Below are 24,687 nucleotides of genomic sequence, written 5' to 3'. Positions count from 1 at the left end.
TGCACTCTCCTGTGTCAAAGTTGGATACTTTGAATGCCCAGCCACCCTCCTCCTCTCCCCCGCAATTATGTCAGACTTGTTTCAGTTTGACCTTTGACTCCCATCAAATCAATTAACCTCATTACCCTCATGAAGACACCACATGTTCAGTCACAACAGGAGCATGTCATTCCCTGAAGCTGCTCTAATACATTCATTGTAAGATCAGCTATAACACAACAATCCAAATGTATCTTACCAAATACATGGGTTTAGGCTCTTTTTGTTGCCACATTTCATGTCATTGAATCAAGTATTGACATGTGGAATTAAAAATAATGCACATCAAACAATTCTATCAATCATTTTAGTTGGAGTGGAACAATCTGTCAAACATCTTTAAAGAAAAATGAGATTGATGAATGTGAAGATGGATGTTTCTGCAGTGCAATTTGTCAATTAGTCATAAAGTATCATAATCTTATTTGAATGGCTGCAAATTGTCCTTTAACAGGACATTTTCATTTTGTTCTCTTCTTCTTAGCAGATATCACGTTTCCCCCCTAAAGTTAAAACTTAAATATGCTTCTAAATGCCTGACATCGATCACCATATCTCTCTGATCTGAGGAAAGCTGCGCTGTGAAACACAGCATCATTTTCTGCTTTCAAATGCCGTGCAGCTCAGTAGCCTTGAAACTGCCAAGTGTGCCTCATTTTCCGAGGGGTCACTCATCTGAATCATGCAGTTTGCCTGTCAACTGTTTGCATCGGGCCCGAGGATACTGAGCGGAGAAGACTTGTCCAATCTGACGGGGGGAAAAAAGAAATTCTTTATTTACTCCAAAGGTCTTTGGGTTCCACAGCCGTCATAGAGAGGAAAAATATTTTGGAAACTGACATACGCGAGGAAAAAGCAAACGAAAAAGTATGTTTTTCATGGTAGAGATGTCATTTTATGGGAAGAATTCATCTAATGAAAACATGTCAGAGCTAGATAGCAACTTAACTGAAATAATCTCAAATCATTCAAAAGAAGCTATGTTTATATTATTAGTCATGAATACTGAAAAAAAAACAAATAATGTGCCAAATCCATATATTCGTCCTGTCATTGTTGTTGCACAATGTAAAAATATTAATTTTATCAAGGCATTTCTGTCTAGAATTGAATTCTACAAACATTATTTTCTTGAAATGAGTGAAAAAAGTCAGTCATTAGCAGGATGTTTTAACCAATTTTTAATACTGAGAAAAAAAATCTTGCACCCAGTTTGTCACTTTCAGTTTATTAGCAACTTTTCTGTCTTCATCTTCTTCAGCAGAACTCCACAGTGCCCAGCAGCTGTTGTGGGATGATTTCTCAAATTAAGTCATTTGTGCATGTAAATTAACAGAATGTTGAACAATATTGTTAACATCTTAACATATGTTTATAATCTGCACACAAATGAAATAATCTGAGAGCAATCTTTCTCAAGAACATCAACTTGTTTCTTATCTTAGCATGAGTGTCAGTGTCTTGAAACAAGAAAGACTAAGACTAATGTGCTGCACTAAAATCAAGAAAGTAAAAGTAGATCTTGAGTTTAAATATACTGCGCCGGCAGCTTTTTTTCGTCACTCCTTTAAATGTTTGATAAGGGAGATTTTCGCAGTGTGTTTGCAAGGTCATGTTCAAAGCATTGCATTTAAGCAGAGCTGAATGCTGCTTTATGAATGGTGTGCGTGCCACCGCAAATCACTTCAATGAAATATTCTTCTAGAAATAAATGGACTCACTAATCAGCTTCGAATGCTACCAAGGTACATGCCAGGTTTCATCTGTTTTCACACAGCTTATGGTCATCCACAGTAACAGAAACTGATCATGCGACTGGATTGTTTCTGCACTTTGTGACTCATGAGCACACACACACACATGCAGGACATCCTCACATACACTGTATATGCACAATTGGGGCACGCACACACTCAAAGAAAAGAGTGTTAGCGTTACCCCCGTTCCTGTGATTGCAAATTAATGCTTACAGGCCTGTAGCTTCGGGTTCCATGATTGCCAATTATGTTTTACTCAGCTTCTATTCACAGGCTGAGTGAAGTGCTGTTGCATGAGTTATCACAGTCAGCATCCTCATTGTTCATTATTACCACATTATCAGTCTGGGTGGTGAAATATTGATTTTTGCTTGTCATTGTGTAGAAGTAATTCCTATAATATGACGCGGTACTTGCTCTGCAGGGATGTGCGGGGGACGTTTTGAGGGGCGGTGGCTGAATTTTTAAAAAGGAACCCCTCCCCCCCCCCTCCATTGTATTGTCTCCTCACCTCGTTCTAGTGTCGGCACACTACATCGCATGAAATTCCACATCAGGACATACGCGCTCATCTCTCATAGATATGCACACACACACTCACAATAACACTCGTTATTTACTGGTTAGGGATTTATTCGTTGATGTTTTGTTATCTTATAACTGCTTAGTTAGTTTTTCTTCCCTATAACATTATTTTCTAGTCTTTTGAATCTTGTACTATAATGTAGTAGTATTTATTATGTTGTAAACCCCTTTTTAAACATTTAACCATGTATTTAAATATTTCATGCGTATCATTTATTGTGATTTATTTGCTGACTGTTTTTGCAACTATTCATTTGTTTGACAATTTAGGGTCTTATTTAAAGTGTTTAACTGTTTTTCCTTGATTGGAAACCCATGCCGAAATGTAAAATTTTCTCTCATATACACGTCACCATTTGTCATGTTAGCCAATAAGATCTGAAGCTGGAGGCATTACTTGTTCAGGTTAATAAATTTTGGGAGCTTTGATCAAATGTTTGGATACGAATATGGTATTTTCCTTTTCTAGCACAGAGTTTGTTAATTGTTTAGTGCTTAAAGCCAGTATTGAATTTTTTTCTCAAATTCCTACTCTTTTAAAAGTATTCTTTAATCAGACTGGTTTCAGTATATTTGTGCCTCATTCCTGTGTGGGCAATGGGACATTTTGAGTGTAGAAAAAGATGTTAGCGAGCACATGAATCATATTTTGTAGAGAAATTATTATCTAAAAAAAACATTCAATTTGAGCAAACAATAATCTATTTTGTCCTAATCACATTTATTTGCATGTCTGCAGTGTTTTATTTTTACTCTTTTATTATCCTCATAAGAGCACAGTGAGGACCTCTTTCAACCAGCTTCATTTTTTTTTTTTTTTTGCTCAAAATCAATTTATGCTTCATGATCATCTCGCGACAAAATATAATTGACAAGTTTGCAAAAAAAATTGTTTTCTGTGCTCAAAATATCCCGTCACATGCTCAGGATTGAGGCACCAATATATAACATCTGACTTGGAGACTTTCTGAATCAAATCACAATTTTAGATTGTATTTTATCCCGGTAAAGTTCTTGTGTGATGGTTTTTGTTAGATGTCATTTAACATTTCAGAACTTTTAGAACAGGAAATGAGGGGAGAGAGAGAGAGAGATGGGGAACGACATACAACTGAGGATGTTGTGGTTAACCCCTCGGCCACCAGGCACCCTATCCATTTACATAGTTATTCTAAAAAAACACATCAGATTTAAAAAAATATGCTATACATAGGCTAAAACTAATCAAATTTCACACTTAATAATACATGCTTACTTCAATAACAAAAAATACAGACACCAATAACTTAATGCTGGACATTCCAGTAATAATTATTCAGCTGTTACCAACTTACTTTGAAACCTTACAAAGCTCTTCCTTTAGTTCTCTCAGCTTTCTTTCTCTCTTTCTGCTTCTGTCGTCTCTACTTAGTGAGCACTGTTCCTCTAAACAATGTGCAACACTTCATATGAACCCTCATCTATAAAGAAACATTAGCCTAGCGAGCCGCAGTCACAGTCACGCCTCTGATGTTATGAGCTTCGAGAGATCCAAGGCAACGTGATTTCCATGGTACGTGCATGAATACTGCTCGAGCAATAAGTACAGAAATGTTTCCCAAATCTAAGTACACACTACAAAGAGTCATGCCTAACACTTAATAACAGGGCAACCAAACACAGACATATAGGTTTACACTTCAGCATCCTCTATGATAAATATCTTAATAATGAAACCAAAAAACCCTCAGTTTGAACCTCAGTTTCAGCCAAACATACAAAACAACTACAACTGCCATCCATAGCTTACTTGTTATAAGACTCTGGAGCAGCAGCCAACTCAGGGAGAAAAACAGACACAAAGCATAGAAGACATGGACCAGTCCAACTCGATTCTCTAAAGCAAACCTAGTGTTCCTGAGCCAAACCTCAATCACCAAATGTGCGTCATCATGCTCTTAATAACAAGGTGAAGAATATTTCTGAATATTCACAAAAGAGGGAATAATCACGGCGACTCATGCTGATCCAGTCTCCTAAGGAGTATAACTTGGATCAGTCGGTATTTAGTCGGCACAAAGACAAAAAAAAAAAAAAAAAAAATTGCTGTAATTATGTGAATTCGGCAGATTGGTGAGCATGGCTGGGAGTGAATATACACGTGGAGCCCGGTGTGAAAAAAAAAAAATGGAATAAACAGCAACATGCAGCTTTGCAGTTTTCCTGTGGGGAGGTGTGAGCTTGTAACTTGGCTCCTGCTGATACTGGAATGGAAGGCAGATTGGAGAGTACTTGTGTTTTTGCTGAGCACTCTAAGAACTGGCAACATAATGTGTACAATGTCTGTGTACAATGTGGAATAAGAATGTGCCTTTACTACTGTAGGCCGATACTACAATAGAAAATGTTCTTATTTACAGATCTGCAGAACAAACATACAGAAAAGTTGTAAAACTGGGTGAAAAATCAAAAACATACAACAAATATACACATCAAAAGTCAACAACCAGACTAAATGTGCTCATGTCAGTAAGTCAGTGTTTGTTGTGAGCTTACTATAAGTTGAGAGCTGTCCCCTAAAAGGTAGTGTGCAAAATTATGAAGGCTAATGCAAATTAATTAATACTATAGCAATATAGATATAAAGACAAGACCCCAGGAAGTTACAGCAACGGCCAAGAAAGAGTCTCAGCACATAACTCCTGGTACATTGACAGTTTAAGTCTTTACATTTCAAATTAGTGTAAATTAGTGATGTTTATACAATGTTCAGACAGCGGAAACGCGTATGACGCAGTCCTATACTCAATTTGGCCTCGTTGGACGCGTTCATGAAGCAGCTGTCACCCTGCATCTCACTGTTAGCTGCTGTGTAGTTCATACACTTCACCCACAAACCTGAGAATTATACCGAATTGCATTGAATAATTAGCAGATAAAATTTAAGTTTCAGCTTCACCTCCTCTGTCTGACCATATGCACACTCTTTCTCTCTCCTTCACTTTTTTTGGCGAGTTGGTGGAATTACATTAAAACGTTGGTATCGCTGAATTTATTTCCTGCTCCTGGTACCAGTGTCAGGTCATTGAAGCCGTGCATCACTGTGTCAGTCTGAATGGGGTAGCTTGCCAGGCTAGCATTTTCCAGTCCTCGCTAAGCTAAGCTAATTGCCTGCTGGCTTAATGGACAGATATAAGAGACATTTTTATGTTCTCATGTAACTCATGGCAAGAAATCAAATAAGTGTATTCCCTCATCCTGTCATAAGGATGTATACATAAAACTATAGTAACATTAATTTTTGGCCTTACAGCCAGTGCAACCATAAACTAATTGAGAACAATTTCTCCAAGTGATTAATCATTAAATTGTTTTTCAAGCAAAAAAAAGCGAAGTATTTTTATTTCATATCAAGGTAAATTAAATATCTTTGGGTTTTGGACTGTCGGTCAGAAAAAAAAAAGCAATCTGGACTCTGCAAATAGGGTATTTTATACTATATACGCCTTCTCAATTAATCAAAAAGTAATTGCTAGATGAAAATAATCATTATTTACAGCCCTGTAATTTCCTGGATTGAGTCTTACTTACTTGGCGAGGAGCGAGCATTAGCAGATGAAGTATCATGTAAGGTCGATCAGTGTTGCTGTGATTACTCTGGAGGGTAGTTCAATATATGGATTTGTTTATCTCCTCCCTGCATCCACTGGGGGCACGTCCATGCTCCCGGCTCAGCACGTCAACATTAACACAACAGGTTACGCATCCAGCAGAACAGAAACTGAATGAACGCCAATCTCTAGATGTTCTCAGTGAAGGAAGTTCACACAAAGCTCGATAACGTGAGTCCTTGATGTAATATTTGCTGTTATAAAAGCTCTGCAGGGAATCAAGCTTGATTTATTACAGAACTGACAGTAGACAGCTGCTAAGTATACAGAGAGTGTTTTGTTTTCCCCAATCAGCAAGCTTCCTACTGTTGTAATAGTGTTTTTTCCCAACACGGTAATTATCTCAATGGAGTGCTTATTGTGCTTTTCGATAAACCTAACAAAAAGATTACTGTATTTTTCCTATAATATTCCAATAGGGGCTTCTAATATGTTTGTGCAACTCGGTAATGAGTGTGTTTACAGGCACCTTATCAGACTTTGGATTAGTCTCCTATAATGTTACTGTTGGGATTTCAGCTGCGTAGTGTTTGGCTTACAGTTAGTTATACCTTCTAAAATGTGTTTTAGGCTCTTTCACACATGAAAAATAGGGAAATTTTGTATTCTTAAGTCGTGTTAGAGCATGAAAGTGATGCTGCAGGTTGAGCAATTTTAAAATCAGCTGTTTTAGTCACAATGTCCACCACTATGCTTTACTGATATGAGCCCTGTGGCAAAAGTTGGCCCCTTTCCTTTGGAAATTGCATCATGTGAGAACAAAATAATAAAGGGATATTTTTTTTATTGTCAACAAATCTCATCTGCAGAGCCAAACCAATGATGAGTTAATCTACTTACAAATATTGTGTGTGTGTGTGTGTGTGTGTGTATCCAAAGCTTTGCTAGCTTGTTGTGCTAAGTCAAGAGGTTGTGATATGTAGCACAACAAGCTAGCAAAGCTCTGTAAATGGAAGTGTGTGACTACGCATGTGCAGTGGCGTCTGCCTCACAGCTGAAATACACCCGGCACAGACGCACCACGTCATGTAGACGGGGCGGAGCAGGGTTTTCTACCTGCTACACAGACTCCATCTCTGTCACTGCATGCATATTGAGTTTTGCCAAGTGATAATGCAGTTGGTTATACAGGGTTTGGGTTTGTATTAACTGGTACTGAATTAATTAACTAGATTGTTTTAACTACCTCTGGTACAATGAGGTTTTTATTTTAATAATTTTTACACAGTTCTATGTAGTTTTTACCTGCTGGAGGACTGCACATAGAGAAAAAAAAATAGACCAGCTGCACAAAAATAGAGATGAGCCATGCGACGCCCGCGTGGGTGTGCGTGGCTTCTGTGGTCAACGTAGCAGCTTCAGTTGATTATAATGAATGTGCTCTGCTGCGGCCATGCTACTACAGACGTGTCACTACTGTGTCGTAGCATGTGTATCACTGCATCCAGTATTCCCAGTGTATTCTCTTCTCTCCTGAGACTGAAAACGTGGTTGTTGTTGTTTGTCTTTGGAGCTGTTTCTCAAAAAACTACCATGCTGAAGGAACATGTCACCCAGTGCAAGGGGTGTGGCTCATTGACGGGCTTTTAATAGTTTTTGGACAACAACAGCGGTTTATGGCACACAGGAATATGATATAACAGGCTTTGGATACACACACAATACTTATAAGTAGAAACTCTATTGTTAGTTTGGCTCTGCACATAAGATTTGTTGATAGTAAAAAAAAATAGAAAATTGCCAGTCATATCCTTTAAAACTAGATTTTCAAACAAGGCCCCTCTACATGACTGGGCAAAAAGACCAGGTAATAATGCAGGACCCTTTCTTGTTGATAAATTTGCAACTAACATGCAGTTTTGGGGCCCCTAGTTGCCCGCTTTGCCTGGTTCAGAATATATGACGTGCTGGTTTTGTTTGTTGTTTAAGTCACAGTCATGTTTCTCACCGAGTCGAGTCTGCAGTGATCTGCTTCATCAAACAACGCAATCACACCTCTCAGTTAGACAGTTAAACTCACTAAGTGATGAGGTAGTTGAGGTTTTACCTTCCTCTCAAAACCTTAAATAGTGTTTTAGGAGTTTGTATGGACAGATTTGCTTTCTCTCAATCGTTTAGTCTCCAAAATTTTGGCATTGCTTGTTTTCCATGAAGACGATCTTGGACAGGCTGCCAGTAAAGAAAGGAGAGAGTCCACACCAAAAAGGCCCCCCCACGTTCCACTTCCACCACCTCACATCGATGCCCACACTGTAGGAAAGTTTGTGGTTCCACAATTGGCCTCTTCAGCCATTTGAAGACCCACAATAAGGACCCCCCAGGAGGACCATCATACTCAACTTCAAGTGATTGCTGATGATGAACCGACCAGTCATCTCTTTGAAGCCTAACCATAATCTAACGTTAACCTAAATTAAGCCTTAACCCCAAAACATGGAGGGTAGTGCTGTACGGGAAACACAATTCGAAGGGGAAACAGACTTTCAACACAAGACTGAATTATCTTCATGTGAGCACAGACAGCATCAGTAATACTGTCAGTTATTACAAGCTTCTGCAGCTACACCTGAAAGAAATAGTCCCTGAAGAAATTCTCCAGGAAGTGATAAATAAGTTGTAAGATCAGCAGCCTCCAGTTAGATCAAAACACATCAACCTGCAAGCCCCCTTGTGCATCCCTGCTGGAAGGAAGAAAGGAAACTTTGAGAAATCACTTTACAAAAAAAAAAAAATAATAAAAAAAACCGCACACTTTTGCTACTACTTGACTAGATTCCATGTGAATTAAAAGAAGAGGAAATAAACCCATTACAGGCTATTTTTTGACAGGATGAGCAGTGATTGGTTGGTGGAATTGCTGCAATATAACACAGAAAATAAACACAACATTGTTCTTTTTCTAGCCTCAAGCAGCAACGCAAGTCAAAGACGGCGGCAAAGCTGTGCACTGTGGGGTTTATTTATTTCAGGGTTTTTTTTTCTTTTTTTTTTAAATCGACACCAATCTCTGGACAGATTGCCAAAAATATAAACACAGATAAGCCTTCATATCCAAGCTGTGAGAATTTACAACCTAATTCCAAAATGCACACCTGCCTCCTGTTCTAATTAACAACGACAACATCTGGCACGTCTGCTGTAATGTTTCAAACACATCACAGTTAAGAGTTTAATCATGAAAGGATCAACCTGGGAATGTTTTTATTTTCATTATTTGCCATAAGACCAGTGGTGGAAAGTAACTAAGTACATTTACTCAAGTACTATAGCTAAGTACAATTTTGAGGTACTTGTACTTACTTATTCTACTTTATACTTCCAGTCCACTTCAGATGGAAATATTGTACTTCACTACATTTATTTGATAGCTTTAGTTGTTTTCCAACCTTTTTGACTTTTGACGTCTTACAAAAAGCAGTGTGTAGTCGGGGTCACATTTCAGATGTCTATGATGATGATGATGATGATGAGTTGTTAACAGCTCCACCAAATAGTCACCACCAAATTTTTCCCTCTAAACTTCACACATGGTTTGATTTCAATAAATGTTCAAATGATCCGAGAAAAAGTCCAAAAACTGAAAACAGATTTGTGTATCAGAACTTTGTTTTTTCTTCTTTCTTCTCCCATTAATCATCTTACAACCCCTCAGATCAAACAGCTACAACAGTAACATGCTGCTTCCACACTGATGCTTCGGTATTAATAACTTAATGATGTCATAATATCAGTCAGGGGAATGAAATGACTTACTTTAATACTTCAAGTACTTTTTGCTGCTAATACTTATGTACTTTTACTTAAGTAGGATATTTCCTGTAGGACTTTTACTTGTAATGGAGTATTTTTACATTGCTGTACAACAAAAGTGAGACATTAATACTGGGATATTTACATATGTACCCAACTAAATATAGATAATGTAATTGTATTAGGAGATATTGCTATAAAAATGCCTCTTCAATATACTGCAGATAATTCTCCCATTTCATAAACAAGTGGTCACAGTTGTGACGTACCATAACCGATAACTTCTCATTTTTAACATCCATTCAGACTCATGTGACTCTCACGTGACAGCCAGGTGGACTAACGACCCACATGTGACCTCAGCGACTCTCAAGGTGTAAACGATCCTACAGAAAAGCAAATCCAGTTGCATTTGAGTTAACTTCTCTTGATTTTTAATAATCCGTGTTTCGATGAGTAGAAAATACTACTGATTACAAGCAGGTTCTTGCTCAGTTTTGCAGTGGTGCACTATCAATCTCCTCCTGTCCAAAATCAATGCCGTCAGAATCCATTCATCAAGAAACTTTGGCAGATTTTTACAAATACACACAATCTGCTAAAATGGAAAGCCTTAAATTTAATGAAACCAGAGAGAAATTTATTTCTCTAAGATCAAATCTCTTGTATCTCATGCCAACTCTAAAAGACATGTTCCACTGTACCATTAAAGCAACATCGCCATCATTCAACCCGAGGAGGTTTCTACACTCTCACAGATGAAGAATCATGTAGAGAAAGATCTGCATCTACTAGTTTAATGCTGGCAATTACAACAGACGTGTGTGTGTGTGTGTGTGTGTGTGTGTGGTAGATCTTAAAATATTCCTGTGAGCGTGTGAAAAACAAACCACAGATTTGAGGCGTGAGCATCCAGCCACCGTGATACAAACGCATATCGTCTCACTAATCGTACAGGATTTTGTGTCTTGTCTTGGGATTTAGGAAGTTCTGTTCAGACATTCAGGCAGGTAGCGGTGTGATATGTGTTTAAATCATTTCTTTTTATGCAGGATTTCATTCGGGTGTTGAGATAACATCTGCGGAGGGAGGAGGACAGAGGCGTAAGTTTAGTTGCATTTATTTTGTTGTTGTGTGACAGAAATATATAATTCCTATAAGTCACACCTGATGATTTTGCTTTTGAATGTCATATTACCTAATTCTATAGAACAGCAAATAGTAGTGTGCTGTATATATGGACAGGGAATACATTTACAATGTTTGACTCATTCTTTTGTTTGAACATAATTCCAAGATAAAGCCAAACTGAACTGAATTAGTTAAGTCAGTTAAGCTTTATTTATTCAGGAAACCTCATTGAGATCAAGATCTTTTTTTTTCATACCTGAGAACAGGTTACATATACACAGGATCACATATTGGTATTTTTTAGATTAAAGATCTTAGAAATTTCAAACTATAGTAAATAGTTTTGTATTACTCGTCCAAGAACTATATCGTGTCGTTTGGCATAGCCTTTGAATCAACGTTTAGGAAGATCAAAATTAAAGAAAATATAATTTAACAGTTAATTCATATAAAAAAAAAAAATAACAATCAGAAAAGTTGTTTTGGTGGAAGCTATGGGGATTTGGATTTAATTCAAGTATTTGTGAAATCCTGGCTGTTTCTAGTATTATGGAGAGTATGACACTGCTTCTTTTCCATGTGTGGAGTTCATTTTAAGATTTTAACATTATTTATAGGCTGAACTGACTAATAATATTTATTTGTCATTTTGAAATGAGTAAGAAAAATACACCTGTAGATGTGTTTAGACGTCATAGAATACACCACCTATATTCTACATGATCACACAACTGCAGGCAGCTTGAACAACCAGTTAGAGAGCCTGTTTTTTTGAATGAATGAATGAATAAATAATACAAGCTGGGAAAGAACCCAGGATACCTAAGACAGGTGTTGCTTTGAGTTCTTTCACATTAAACAATCATCAAACACTCACAGACACACTAATTGAAACAATCACAAATATTAACATGAGTGTTTCTAAATTCCAGTTGCAGTTCATTCCAGTACTAAGGTGCGTCATACCGGAAACCAGTTCAGAGTTTGTTTGAGGAACTTTTAAAGCCAACCTGCCCTGTGATCTGTTGTCATGGTTATCAGCTCTGAGCTCAACTAAGGGTGTTAAATATCTCAGCAACTCAGGTATCAAGGCCGTAAATGAAGAGATATGTATTCTGGTCCCTTCCGGATGTCAGTGATGACTATCTGACCTTTCTATATAAAAATATAACACATATAATAGGGATGAGTGCGATAGCTGTCTGCTGTAATGAATCGAATGGCACTGTGGTAGATAGTGTCCCGAGGTTTATACAGGGTATCTCCATAATCTAATGCAGACAGTATTGTAGATTGTATGATGTGTTTTTTCTGTTTTGAAAGGATAAACAAGCTCTGTTCCGGGATCCAAGAATCCAATTTTATTTACTTTTTGTTTTTGAGCAAGATGTTCAACATGACTTTTGCAGGACAATCTGCCGTATTTCTAGATTCCTATAGGTTCTATAGGTATAATCAGGTTCTATAACATGTATCAATGAAGAATCAATTCAGATATAAGAAACAATAATTCAACATGTACAGTAGCTTCACCTCAAAACCTGCTGTTTTTTATGGACACGGAACCTTAAACTGTGCTTCAGCTAACACAAAAAATTAGATTTTTAGAGCTGCAATGATTAATCAATTAGTTGCCAACTATTAAATTAACTAAAATGAACTATTTTGATAATCGATTAACCGTTTGGAGTCATCCTTTAAGAAAAAAAATCTGAATTTTTCTGATTCCAGCTTCTCAAATGTGAATATTTTCAGATTTCTTTAAACTGAATATATTTGAGTTGTGGACTGTTGGTCGGGACAAAAGAAGACATTTGAGGATGTCAGCTTATGATCGACATTTTTCACCATTTTCAGACATTTTACAGATAATGAAAATAATCGTTATTATAGCAATTAGAGATTTTCGCTACTTTTATTGGGCTATTTTAATATTAATAAACTTTCAAATTATAAACTATTATAAGAATAAATATAAGAATAAATATAAGAAGTATGTTTTTTATTATGTTAATTACTGAATAAAGAGCCGACTTAATGAGAAGATAATATATAATGTAAAATTATTAAACGTGTATTGTCCTCATATTTAACTAATGGCGACAAGAGGCTAAAACACCAACTCCCACAAGACCTTGCGCCGCTCACTGGTGTGTGCTCTGCATGCAGTGGAGAGAGATGTGGAGTGTTGGGAGGCGGAGAGTCAGTCGGCTGGGCTCACTGTGGAGCTGTGTCGGGCAGCAGGAGGAGCCGACACCGACTGAAAAAGACCGACTCAAAGAAAGACACCAACGTTGCTCAAATGCACAAATTTGAGCTTTGAATTGCACCGGTCCAAACGGTCGAATGGTTCGTGCGAAGCGTTTGTTTTTAACGTGGACAGAAAGGGTGTTGACTACAGACACAGCAACCCCCCCAAAAAACACCAAGAGGAATCGGCAAGAGGTGAGAGGAAAACCGTTTGGGGCTGAGAGAGAGAGAGAGAGCGAGAGAGAGAGAGGGAGAGACATTTGAAACTGTAGCAAAAATAGTGAAACGCTCCACAATTGGCTTAATTGAAGTTTAAGGAATAGTTTTGGTTGACTGCAGTAACAGGACAGGCTACATTCAACGTTTATATGTGGTCTTTTGTAGCTAAAAATGCATGCAATTGTTAGCTAGTCTGGCTTTTTTTTTTTTTTTTTTTTTTTAAAAAAGCCCCCATAGGTGTAAATTGTATCCAATCTGAAATGGGTGAGGTTTGTCTGGCCATACAAAAGACTCGTGCTGCTTTTCAGTCACTGGAGTCAATTCGTGTCGTTTGCTCTGATAGAATATTTGTCGCCCCCCGCCTCAAAACACAGCTGACCCTTGATATATTTAACATCTATTTCGAAAAGCATAGTGTTGGAGGCAAAGGGAGAAGGCAGGGAGCGCCTTAGGAAGACAGAAAGGTGAAAATGTATCGCAGCCTGTGTGAAACCTTGTTATTTGGCAGCGTTACAAAGTAACCAGAAAGACTGTGTGTGTGTGTGTGTGTGTGTGTGTGTGTGTTTTCTTGGCTGGAGAGGCTGCATTTGCTCCAGTATTGAGAAGCAGAGTTGTAAGCAGTGATGAGGAGCTAAATAAAAAGGTGGTAAAACTGCAGTTAATCAAAAAGCAACAGACATCTAATCAAGAAAAGCTTAGATTTAATACCTTTCCCCTTTTAAAGATCCATCATCATGGCACTCAACACCATTTCCTAATCACTGACTATCATAGAGGCTATACTCTGGATGGAAGTCTGCTAGATTTTTGTCTAAAGGTCTAAAGCCGATTTTTTTTTTAGGTGGGGTTAACTTGCACTTCCACCCATGTAACCAGCCCCTGTAAGTGCAGGAAAGGGGGGTCCTCTCATTTGGACTTTTCCCCCCCTACAGTTCAGGACGGATGTGGACTGTTTGGGATTTAAAGCCACATAGGAAGGAAGGGGGGATCAGTGGATCGACTAGAGAAACTGGACGATCCCCTGCCAAGAATTTAGTTGCAGGGCAGGCAGTGATGTGGGTAGTGGAGGATAAAAGCAACCAACTTACCCACCTTTTGTAACTGGAGGAACAGAGTTAACCCTTCGTTGTAGGTTGAACAAAATCTAAAATAGTATCATGCATCATAAAAGGTAGCGTCAAACTGTTGCAGTTTACATGTGCATGTGTTTTGAAAAACCTGCCTGGATTGTTGCGTACCCATTTTTTTGTATTTACTCTGCTCCAAAACAGTAAATTATATCTCTCACCAATCACTGTGCTTTAGTAATTTAGAAGGCTAATTAGCATACAGCAAGTTGTATTTGATTTCTGTCCTAATTTAGCCTTCATGTCTGTCTCTGTTTTCCAGGGGAAAAGCCAGACTTAGAATGTTATTGGAGAAATTGACTCTGCACTGGCAGTCTCGTCCATGTTAATGTAATGGAAACACGCTTTGGTTACCCCCGGTAGCATCTGAAATGCATCAGCGGAAATATATCAGCAACTCCCATGGCTAATTGTATCAAGCGGTGGCTTGAGTTTGCTAGTGGATGCACTCAAGAGCTGGGTGCCCTGCCATGCCCAGCGCCATGCTAAAGCAACACACTCATAATAACAAGGAGCACTCAGTACAACCAGTGGGAAAGCTGTGGAAAAAGTTGGTGGAAAATCTATGGTTTGAGCCTCAATTTTGATTTTCTTTTTTTATTTTTGACCTAGATATTCAGTAACGCACCATAGCTCAGCTCCTTTTTCCTGCCATCTGCAGCGGCTCCTCTCTACTTTCACTCAAGTTGCATTCATTTTGGCTTCTTCCCAGCACTACCACCAAGGACGGCTAAAGTGCAACCTGCTTTCTGAGAGGCACTTTTGCAGCCGACGTAATGGATGTTCGAATTTACAGCCAGCCTTTGTTGGAGATGAAAATGTGAGGGGCAGAATGAAGGGACCCCTATGAAGAGGAGGAATAGGTGGAACAGCAGCACAAGATCAAAATGGCTCAAACCAGTTTGCTGCAGGGGAAACGCTTTTACTGCCGGGAGTGGGTCTTCCATAAGATCCAGCATTGCCTCCAGGAGAAAACCAACAGCCTCAGTGGAGTGACCAGCACTCCCAGTAAGCAGCCTCCGCTGACGCCCGGTGGGGGTGCGTCTAACCCCGGCAGCCTTACAGCAGGTTCTGCAAAAACAGGTAGCTCCTGGGGGGTGTTGCTGGTAGGAGGCCCAGGAAGCGGGAAAACTGCACTTTGCACAGAGCTGTTATGGCCCACGTCGACCCAGGGATCCCACCGGGGTCTGCACCAGCAGAGCCTGGCTTTCCACTTCTGCCGGGCAGACGACTCAGACACGCTGTGTGTCGGCGGGTTCATCCGAGGTCTGGTGGCTCAGATCTGCCGCAGCGGGCTGGTGCCGGGATACGAGGAGAAGGTCCGCGACCCAGCTGTGCAGAGCACTTTGCAGCCTGGAGAGTGTGAGAGGAACCCTACAGAGGCTTTCAAGAGGTAAGGACACACACACACAATCATATTCCTCTTTACCTTGTTCTTTTAAAACAACTATAACCAGGTGATTTCACTGATTGGTACTCAGACCAGACAGAGGAGGAATGAATCCGTGAAAGTAATGCTGAAATGATTAGTTGATCGACAGAAGACTAGAAGACAATAATTTTGATAATCCATTGTTTCAAGCAAAAATACCAAACATTTGCTTGTTCTTGCTTCTCAAATGTGAGGATTTGCTGCTTTTCCCTGTTTTTATATCATTATACATTTAATATTTTTGAGTTTCAGGCTGTTGTTTGGATAAAAAGAGCTGTTTGAAAATGTCACCTTTTGGTATTTTTATCTTTAAGACTAAACAAATAATTGAAAAAAGACATAAATCATAAATGAAAATAATTGCTTGTTGCAGCTCTACATGTAACCTGCTGTTTTGTGTTGGGGAAAAGTGCATATTCTTTACCCGACATGATGCATGTCTGTCTTTGTAACATCTTCCTTAAAAACATGCAGTGCTGACCCTCATACACCTCTCTGGTGTTTCCAGGTAATGTTGGAAATCTAGGAATCTGGTTTGCCTAGAAATGTAAAACGCAAAGCCAACCCCTCCCCCTACCTCCCCACTCCACCTCCTGACCCTGATGCACCCCTCCCCCCCCTTTTTTTTTTTTTTTTTTTTACTGCTGCTCACACTCATCGCATAGCTCCGCCTCAGCAGCCTCTCAACTTATTTGATGTCATGGTTTTGTTGGTTTTCCCCCCCGGTGTGGCATGCTGGGTGGGACTGTCCCTGCTTGGCTTCTGATTCAAGAAAGGTCAGATATTTTTAAGTCGCAGCCGAGCTCAGGTGGCCAGAGACTCAATGAGGAAGGAGGTTTGAACTGCAACTCACTCACTGAGCGACTTTACCGGCTGACCTTAGTGACTGCGCCGCAGAACGATAAAGTGCACATGTGAAACTGAAGTACAGTCGGCTTGTGGACTTACAGCGCCCTGCCCGGGCATGTAACGCGATCAAGATGGACTGTTATTGTAGGCAGAGGCTTTAAAAGGAGCTGCGCATGAGCGTGTGTGCATGTGGGTTACTTGCACGACTTGTCTACACAGTATAGGTCAGGCAGTCTGTACAACACAGGCTGGAATGCAGCGCTGAACATACACTCACGTTTCTTGTCTGGCCATCTGGTGACGCTTATTGCACCACCTCAACATCACACACGGGGAGAGGGAGGGGAAAAGTAGGTCAAACGTTCAGCAAGGTAAATCATTTTTTAAACGTTCACTAGAGTCAACAGCTCAACCCACGCTTCTTTTTTTTTTTTTTTTTTTTTTTTTTTTACCACACTTGTTCCCAAGGAAGTGATTGCTTCCCTTGTCATCTGCTCCTAATCACGCCGCTTCTACCGATGACTCTGACTTCAGTTTGACCCTCTCAGATAAAAGGCAGGTTATCATAGGGACATAAACAAAGACTGAACCCAGCAGGGACGGACTTCTCACTTCAGCTCTGCTCTGTGTCACAGTGGATGTCGAGGGCCTTTTCGCAGACAGTCACATTAGCTCAACTTCGCCTCATGAGGCAAATATTCTGAGCACTTAAAACCCCATGGGCTCTAAATCTGCGAGCAACAAAGACACAAGGCTTATCATCACAGCCTGTTTTGTTTTTGAGCCAAATACGCACTTCGGTGAATGCCTTATCGCCATCTCAGGTGTAAAAGCGTCCCAGGCACTGTTGTACACAAATAATCTTAACAGCTCCCCTGGTGTTGTAGATGCTATCTGGTTTCAGGAAGCCAAGATTGTCAGCTGTATCTGGCAGTGACGTTAAAAAAAATAAAAATAAAAACAGGGCAAGAAATAAAAGGGGTGTAAAACTTTATTATTATTCCAGCATTATGGCCCCTAATTTACATCAGGAATAAAAAATTCACAGAGGGGTGCGCTTGTTTTGATTGAACAGATTCAGGGCTGTACTTTACTCTGTAAAAGTTATATGGGTTTCATTTAGTTAAGGGTCTTGTTTAACACAGATTTTTTTGGGGGGAGCTTTTAACCCCCACCAACCCCCTTCCAGCTGTGATTTTAAACGTTAGCTAGTGGGTGAATGCAAGAGGCCCTGCCAAATTCTTTAGCCTAGTCAAAGACAAACAAGTCTGTTTGTTGATAGTAATCACCAGTCGCGTGTTAATACACTGAAACTGGTTCAGACACGGGTTTACGTCCACTCTGTACAACTTGATCATTGCTTTTCCCATCGGTGCATCTGCAACGAGACTTTTGACATTTTAATCATTATTTTTTAATTCTGTATCAATAAATTCCCTCCACTTACACTTTTCTCCCATTTTAATATATATATTTTTATCACCTCAGCTGTGTTGTCACTATATACAAATATGTAAATAAGAACAGTCAAAACATATGACATAACTGAGGTGAGTAGTTGATTCAGTAGAATTACAGGCATCTTATTAGCAGAATATATGAAAGTATCAAAGTAAACATTAAAAAGAATGGCTGCTTTAAATATGTTCTTTATTAGATATTATTTACTGGTATCAGTATTGTAAGGTAGTAGCAGGTTGAAGTGGAGCTTTGTCTGAACTACATAATTTACTGTTAAATGTTTGCGTAGTTTAATCTGTAACAATGCATCAGTTTTTACAAGCTGATCATATGTTTTGTGTATAAAAAAGGATCTGCAATGTAACTAGTAACTATAGATAAATGGCAGATAAATGTAGTGGAGAAAATAAGTACAATGTTTACCTCTTAAAGGTAGTGAAAAAGTATAAAGTCGCCCAAAAAAGAGGCCCTATTCCCTCAGCAGAACCGCACCCACCTAAGAAATTGTTGACTAGCCATCGACTAGGGATGTCAGTGGTTAATCGGTTAACTGCCTAGAATATTTTTGACCCGCTACGCATATTGGTCAATAGATTATCTTGCATATACATTTCACTTACAGCTAGACAATTGTGTTCACAACATCAGATATTCTTTTTGGATAAAGTACTGGTGTAAAACCAACTCCTACACAGAGTGTTGCATCATGGGTTGTTTGTAGCCTTAATGTTGCTAGGCTAGCAAGTGTCTTATAGTTTGTATATAGTGAGTGTATTAGAGTCAGTCAGCCCTGAAAGTGTTTTGTTAGTTCAGTTTAACCTGCAGGACTTTCTGAAGGCTAGTGTAACATGTTTTTTCTGGAGGAAATAAATTCTCGACGAGAGAAAACAAGTCCAAAGCGTCTTCCGATGTCTCTACTGTAGAAACGGAATATGTCAAGCTGCCAAATACCACTGTCACGGATGATGAGTAGTTCAAAAAGACAAACAGGCGGTCGTATAAATGCTAACAGCTGGAGAAAATGGTTTTTGACTGCTTCCAGGAGCCTGGTAGGAGAGTATGTGAGTATGTTACTATACTATGATGTAAATTATATTCAAAAAGTAACGTTATTTTTCCAAAAACAGTTGGTGGAAAAGATCATCTTATAATCAGGGTCACCATATATTTGGGCCAATATGGTACTAGCACTATGCTGTACTACATTAAGAACAAACACCCGGCTGCCATGTGTGAGGATGGTTCGCTGTCGTAGCCAAAGATCACATCTCTGCTAGCCGGGGGAGAAAGTGTGATGCGTGCCAGTCGGAGGCCATCACACAGTTGGTGTGCTGGACGATTGAGACTGATATGCTGCCAATCAGTGTGGTAGAGTGTGGTACCTTGAGCCCGAGTATGTTATGCTTTTGAGAGCCACTGTGACTAAACACATGGAAAAACACTTTGAAGTGAAGAAGGATGAGCTAAAAGTCAAGCTAGCTAAGGTAGACAAGCTAGCTCTGACAACCTACTGCTGGACATCTCTCACAAATGAAAGCTATATCACAACTTTTCTTAAAAATTAACCGGAAAGGGTGTCTATCGACAGCAAAATTAACAGAAACTGACATCCCTACATCAAACACGCTCAAACTGTTCTGTTATTTTATCTAAAAACATCAAAATGAACCTTAAACAACCACATATGTAAGTGTAGAATGTAAACTCCTCTTGCTATTAAAACTCATAAATTCCTGTAAATATTACATAGGACACTCTTTGACACTCCTACAGTACAAATTGTACTTAAATATATTGAGTAAATGTTCTCTCTATCACTGTTCTAGTAGTAGTAATGGTAGAAGAACTGTTCCTATTCACTTTGAAGTGGGTAAAATGGACAAGTTAATCAAGCTAGTGTAATGTCGGTTGTTACATTTTCTGAATACGGATACTAGAATGTATTGTATAGCGATGAAATGTTCATATTATATTATATATATTCATATTATGTGAATTTCTGTTCCCCAAGCTGCAATCAGAAACAATATTGGCACTGAAGTATTACACACACAGAGTTTGGGGTCATGTAATACATAATAGTGGAACATATTTAATTGCTTTGAACATCAGTTAGATGAGTTCATGTGGGATGTTGCATACATCTGCCATATTATGATAACATTATTGGAAAATATGAATTAATATTAATAGTGCAATATCAATTCCAGCCATACAGCCCGGTCCTAATAAAATGTTTCATGTCATGCATTACTAAAATTAATTAGCAGGGCAGCAAAGGTCATGAGCCACAGTTGTTCAGACAAAAGGCAGTTTCACCTTTCAGTTTGCTCGTCTTCTACTTGAAGTCTACCAGGAAAAGCTGACGTCTTGTTCACACAACAGACTTGATACTTGAAGTGCACAGACTGCTCGGATGGGTCAAATTCATTGCCATCAGTGCTATCTGAAGGGTTTGAGTCTTTGGTTGTAGTGTATCATCAAGGATTTTATTTGTAGACAAAGCCAAAGCACATTCCTCTTTCTTTATCACATCTGCATTAGTCTCTGTCTTGGCTCTATCAAAGGCCACTGCCATGTTTTGACTGGAGTTCTCTAGTTTTTAATGAGTCCATGTGTTTTCAACAAGCAGACAGCCTCCTGCCCTCCTAACATGCCTCACTTTCTCCTTTCAGGACAAAAGAGCCGGCTTCAAATAGGTGGAATTAACCCAGTCATGTGGGTCAAACTAAAGGCAACAGTTTTTTTTTTTTTTTTCGCTGATGGGACAAAAACTGCCTTTTAGTCTAGGTGTTACTTTACGTGGCTCTGTTGTCGGGCTGTTCTCCACCGAGCATTAGGCTTCAATTGCAGCTGGACAAATTTCTCGTTTCTGTGCAAAGGGCACAGACTTAAGAAATGATGAATGGCTGCGGCTTAAATTTGTGAACAAGATCTGAAGTTCCTTGGCAGTGTTTTAATCCTTCACTGTGTAAGAAATTGATGCTGCAGATTTGGATATTTTTCTACAAGAAAGAAATGTTATTTTATTTATTTATTTATTTTATTTTTTTCTGGCAGCCACATCAAGCGTTTCTTTGTAAAACTTTGCCCGTTACTTTGTTCCAAATCACTGTTGGTAATTTAGATAAGTAGTGACATTAATCAAAACAGAAGCATGATTAGATCTAGTCCGGTAGCCTCCAGAGAACATGATTATTGCTTGGCTTTTTTAAGTTGTCATTTTACAAAACAATATGGCATTACTGGCTCACTGCTTACTTTTTTTAGAACATTTTTGACAGCGAATTGCCGTTATTGGCTCCCGGTGATGTAGGAAATTGTGAGTTGCAAAGCCAGAGATGTAAATAAATCTGAAGACGTTTATAAGAATGATTGGACATCATGTGATCTAACAGTTACTTAAAAAAGAGAGAAACCCTTTAATAACGTGAAATTAATGGAAAACTGTCATTTCGCATGTTTTCGTTGCCTCTTTTTGTCTGATTTTGAACAGAATTCAAAGTTTGAGCCCATTTCAATCTCAACTAAAACCAACCAAAGCATTTTTTTTAGGCTGGAAAGGGAGCTTTGGGTTATTTTTTTTCTTTTGTGTTGATTTTTTGACTGTTGCACATCGGGCTGCCCTACTTATTGAGGTTAAGGGACGCTAAATGAAAGCGGTCTGTGCCTTTCATGTGGTGCACGGCTGTGGAAAACTCGCTGCAGATTAGGGCCACGTTTTAGAAACAAAAAAAAAAAAAAAAAAAAAAAAGCTCCCAGTGTGACGCATCAACTCCAGTTGAGCAGATGAGGAGAAACAGCAGCAGCACTGGTGCGGCTGCAACGATGACTCAGCAATCTGAGGCCAGTCTCTGTCTCCATACCACCGGCGAGCGGTGTGTGTGTGTGTTTATGCAAGGGTTTATTTGTGTGTGTGTGTGTGTGTGTGTGGATGAGCCTACGTGCTTGTGTGGGTGTACATAACTCATTTATGTTATTGTTATCCCACTCAATAAATAAAGCTCATATATGGAGGTACCCAACCTTGAATAACGGCTGGTTAAAAAAAGAAGATTTGCATTTCGACTCATTCAGGAGTCAGAGAGTCTATGGCTATAACTTGCTGTTGTAACAGTCTGAATAATAATATAGTCTATAAAATATCTAAAAATAAAAAAATGGTCATCATATGTTTCTAGAACCCGTAGTTAAGTTTTTAAGTTGTTCATGTGGTCGATGTGACACATAGTCCCACATGGAAAGTATTCAGTTTACAGTGATATAGAAGAGATGGAAGCAGGAAATCCTTACTTTTGAGAAGCTTGGACCAATGAGAGTTTGCCATTTTTGCTTGATAAATTACCAATCTGGTTAAAGTCCCTGAACACTTGGTTTTAAATTGTAACTGTTTCTAGATAACATTAAATATTCATTACTAAATAAGCAATGATAATTTATTATTTAGTAAGAGTTTTAAGGTAAAAAAAAAAAACAGTCAGCTAATGGGTGTATTTTCATCACATTTAGTTGATAGTCGCATGGTAACATAAGCAACAACACCCCACAGCTGTCATCGCTCTTTGATTTAGTACTGCGTAACTCTGATTGGTGGGTGTAAACATGTGACATCACCTTTTTCCAACTGAAGCCTGCTCAAAGCAAAGCAGTTAGAAAAGCAAGCACATAAACAGAAATCCAGAGATGTCATCTGTAAAATAATCAAAACCATTCTAACGTTGGCAGATTTTTTTTTTTGGGGGGGGGGGGGGGGGGTGGAAGACCTCAGCTTTCATAGTAAGAAGCTGTTTTCAGGGCCTTTAATCAATTATTAAGGTTGTTGTCAATTACAATTTGTGACGATTGACTTAATCGCTCATCTATCCTGTGCCAGACAGCTCAAACTGCCGTCTTTTGTTAACAGAAATCTGTTGAATTGGGCTGAAGCTGTATACGTAATCCTTCCCCCGGTGGGCAACGGACACCTCGCAGGTTTACCTGTCCGTGTTGAAATCCTTGCGAAACTGTGCGCGCGTGTGTGTGTGTCGAGGCTCGTGCACACTTTAGATAGACAGCAGTGTGAGGATAGCAAGAGGAGAACAGTGTGTTTTGGAGGCAAACTGTGGCAGCAGTGTCAGCGGGGAGAAGAGGGAGTAGAGGGAGGGGGTTGAAAAGGATGAAATTTCAGATTCCTTTGACAGTATTGGATAGCCGGCCAGGAATGCACACCTCGTCTGGGTTGGGAAGAGCTCGGGGGATTTGGAATAGTTATCTGAGGTATGTGTGCTGCACAGAAAAGAAGTGTGCGGTATGTTTACACTTTTGCAAATCATTAATGGGTTGAGTAATAGGGGTAAACAAGTACGACTGAGCCAGATTTTAATATTTTCAACAAGAATTTGGCAACTCGACAACCAATCTGGTGTGATGTAGCTGAAGGGTGTGGACGAGATTTAGATTTCAGATGGACAACACTCCAGATGCAGCCCTCACTTTCAGTCTCTACAGAAACAATGAGATCACTGTATGTGACCAGTCCCATGACCAGAGTATCCACAATCAAAAACATCATAAGACTTTGTCTCAAAGATCATCAGATATTAACTTAAATTTGTCATTTTAAGGACATTAGTAAGGGCCAATCATGAGGAACTGTTTTGAAAAAGTAGTTTTTGTGTGTAAGTCACCCGAAATGTGTCTCTCACGCGCTCCTCAGTTCCCCCTGACCAAGCAGACTGCAGGACATTGTTTCTCAGACAGCTGGAGGCATTTGTCTGCTTGAGATCCAGCACAGAATTGATTGTGCAAATCCATTAAGCCGAGATCAAATTATCTCTTTATCCATCATGTTTAAAAAAAAAAAAAAAAAAAAAAAAAAAAAAGTAGAAACAAGCACTTTTTAAACACTTACAGGAGCGTTTAAATGTGATTGGAGTTTTTCACTGTGTTATGTCATTATATGAGGTAATCTATCTTTGACAGCTTGTGGAAAACAAGTGCTTTGATCACTGATTGAGGTGAGGTATGTGGTGGAGACAAATACCACAATGATTTATTTTTTGATGTCTTACTAACAAATATGTGTTTCTGTACAAAAAAACATTTTTTGTTCATGTAACAAAATAAACCACACTTCTCAAATGTATGTTTCCTGTACACAAATATCCATAGAAAGACTTAATAAACATCCAAAAAGTCAAAACTTGGCAAAAAAATATAATTTACATCAGGAAATAGTGTTAGGAAACAAGTCTTAAGAACCTTCAAAGTGTTTTTATGCCAACTTTTTGGTACTTGACACGGTACTTGTTATCGATACTCATTGCTATGGACACAATAAATATGATACGTTCAATAACCAGCCCTAATAGAGAGAAGTGCAGTATGTGCATATGGTTGGGGGTTAGTTTGGAATCAACATATCAAATGTGACTCCTTAAAGAATCTGTTAGCTTTTC

At 39.0% G+C, this 24,687-nt stretch overlaps 1 protein-coding gene across 2 annotated transcripts in view; it reads left to right on the top strand.

Annotated features, from left to right (window-relative positions):
• The first annotated feature begins 13,092 nt into the window (after window positions 1–13,092).
• The window catches only part of ankrd50 (ankyrin repeat domain 50), a 37,572-nt gene continuing 25,977 nt past the window's right edge, over window positions 13,093–24,687 (top strand). The window contains exons 1-2 of one of the 2 annotated variants that reach the window (XM_042418718.1): window positions 13,093–13,357; window positions 15,121–15,901. In XM_042418718.1, coding sequence (XP_042274652.1) covers window positions 15,396–15,901 — 506 coding nt within the window. In that variant the 5' untranslated portion in view covers window positions 13,093–13,357; window positions 15,121–15,395. Of the gene's footprint in view, window positions 13,358–14,770; window positions 15,902–24,687 lie in introns of both variants that reach the window. The other variant, XM_042418717.1, reaches the window with a different exon arrangement.

The sequence above is a fragment of the Thunnus maccoyii genome, chromosome 8 (genome assembly GCF_910596095.1).
Source record: "Thunnus maccoyii chromosome 8, fThuMac1.1, whole genome shotgun sequence".
NCBI lineage: Eukaryota > Metazoa > Chordata > Actinopteri > Scombriformes > Scombridae > Thunnus > Thunnus maccoyii.
Note: the sequence above shows the minus strand (reverse complement) of the source record. Positions and strands in the feature narration are given on the sequence as shown.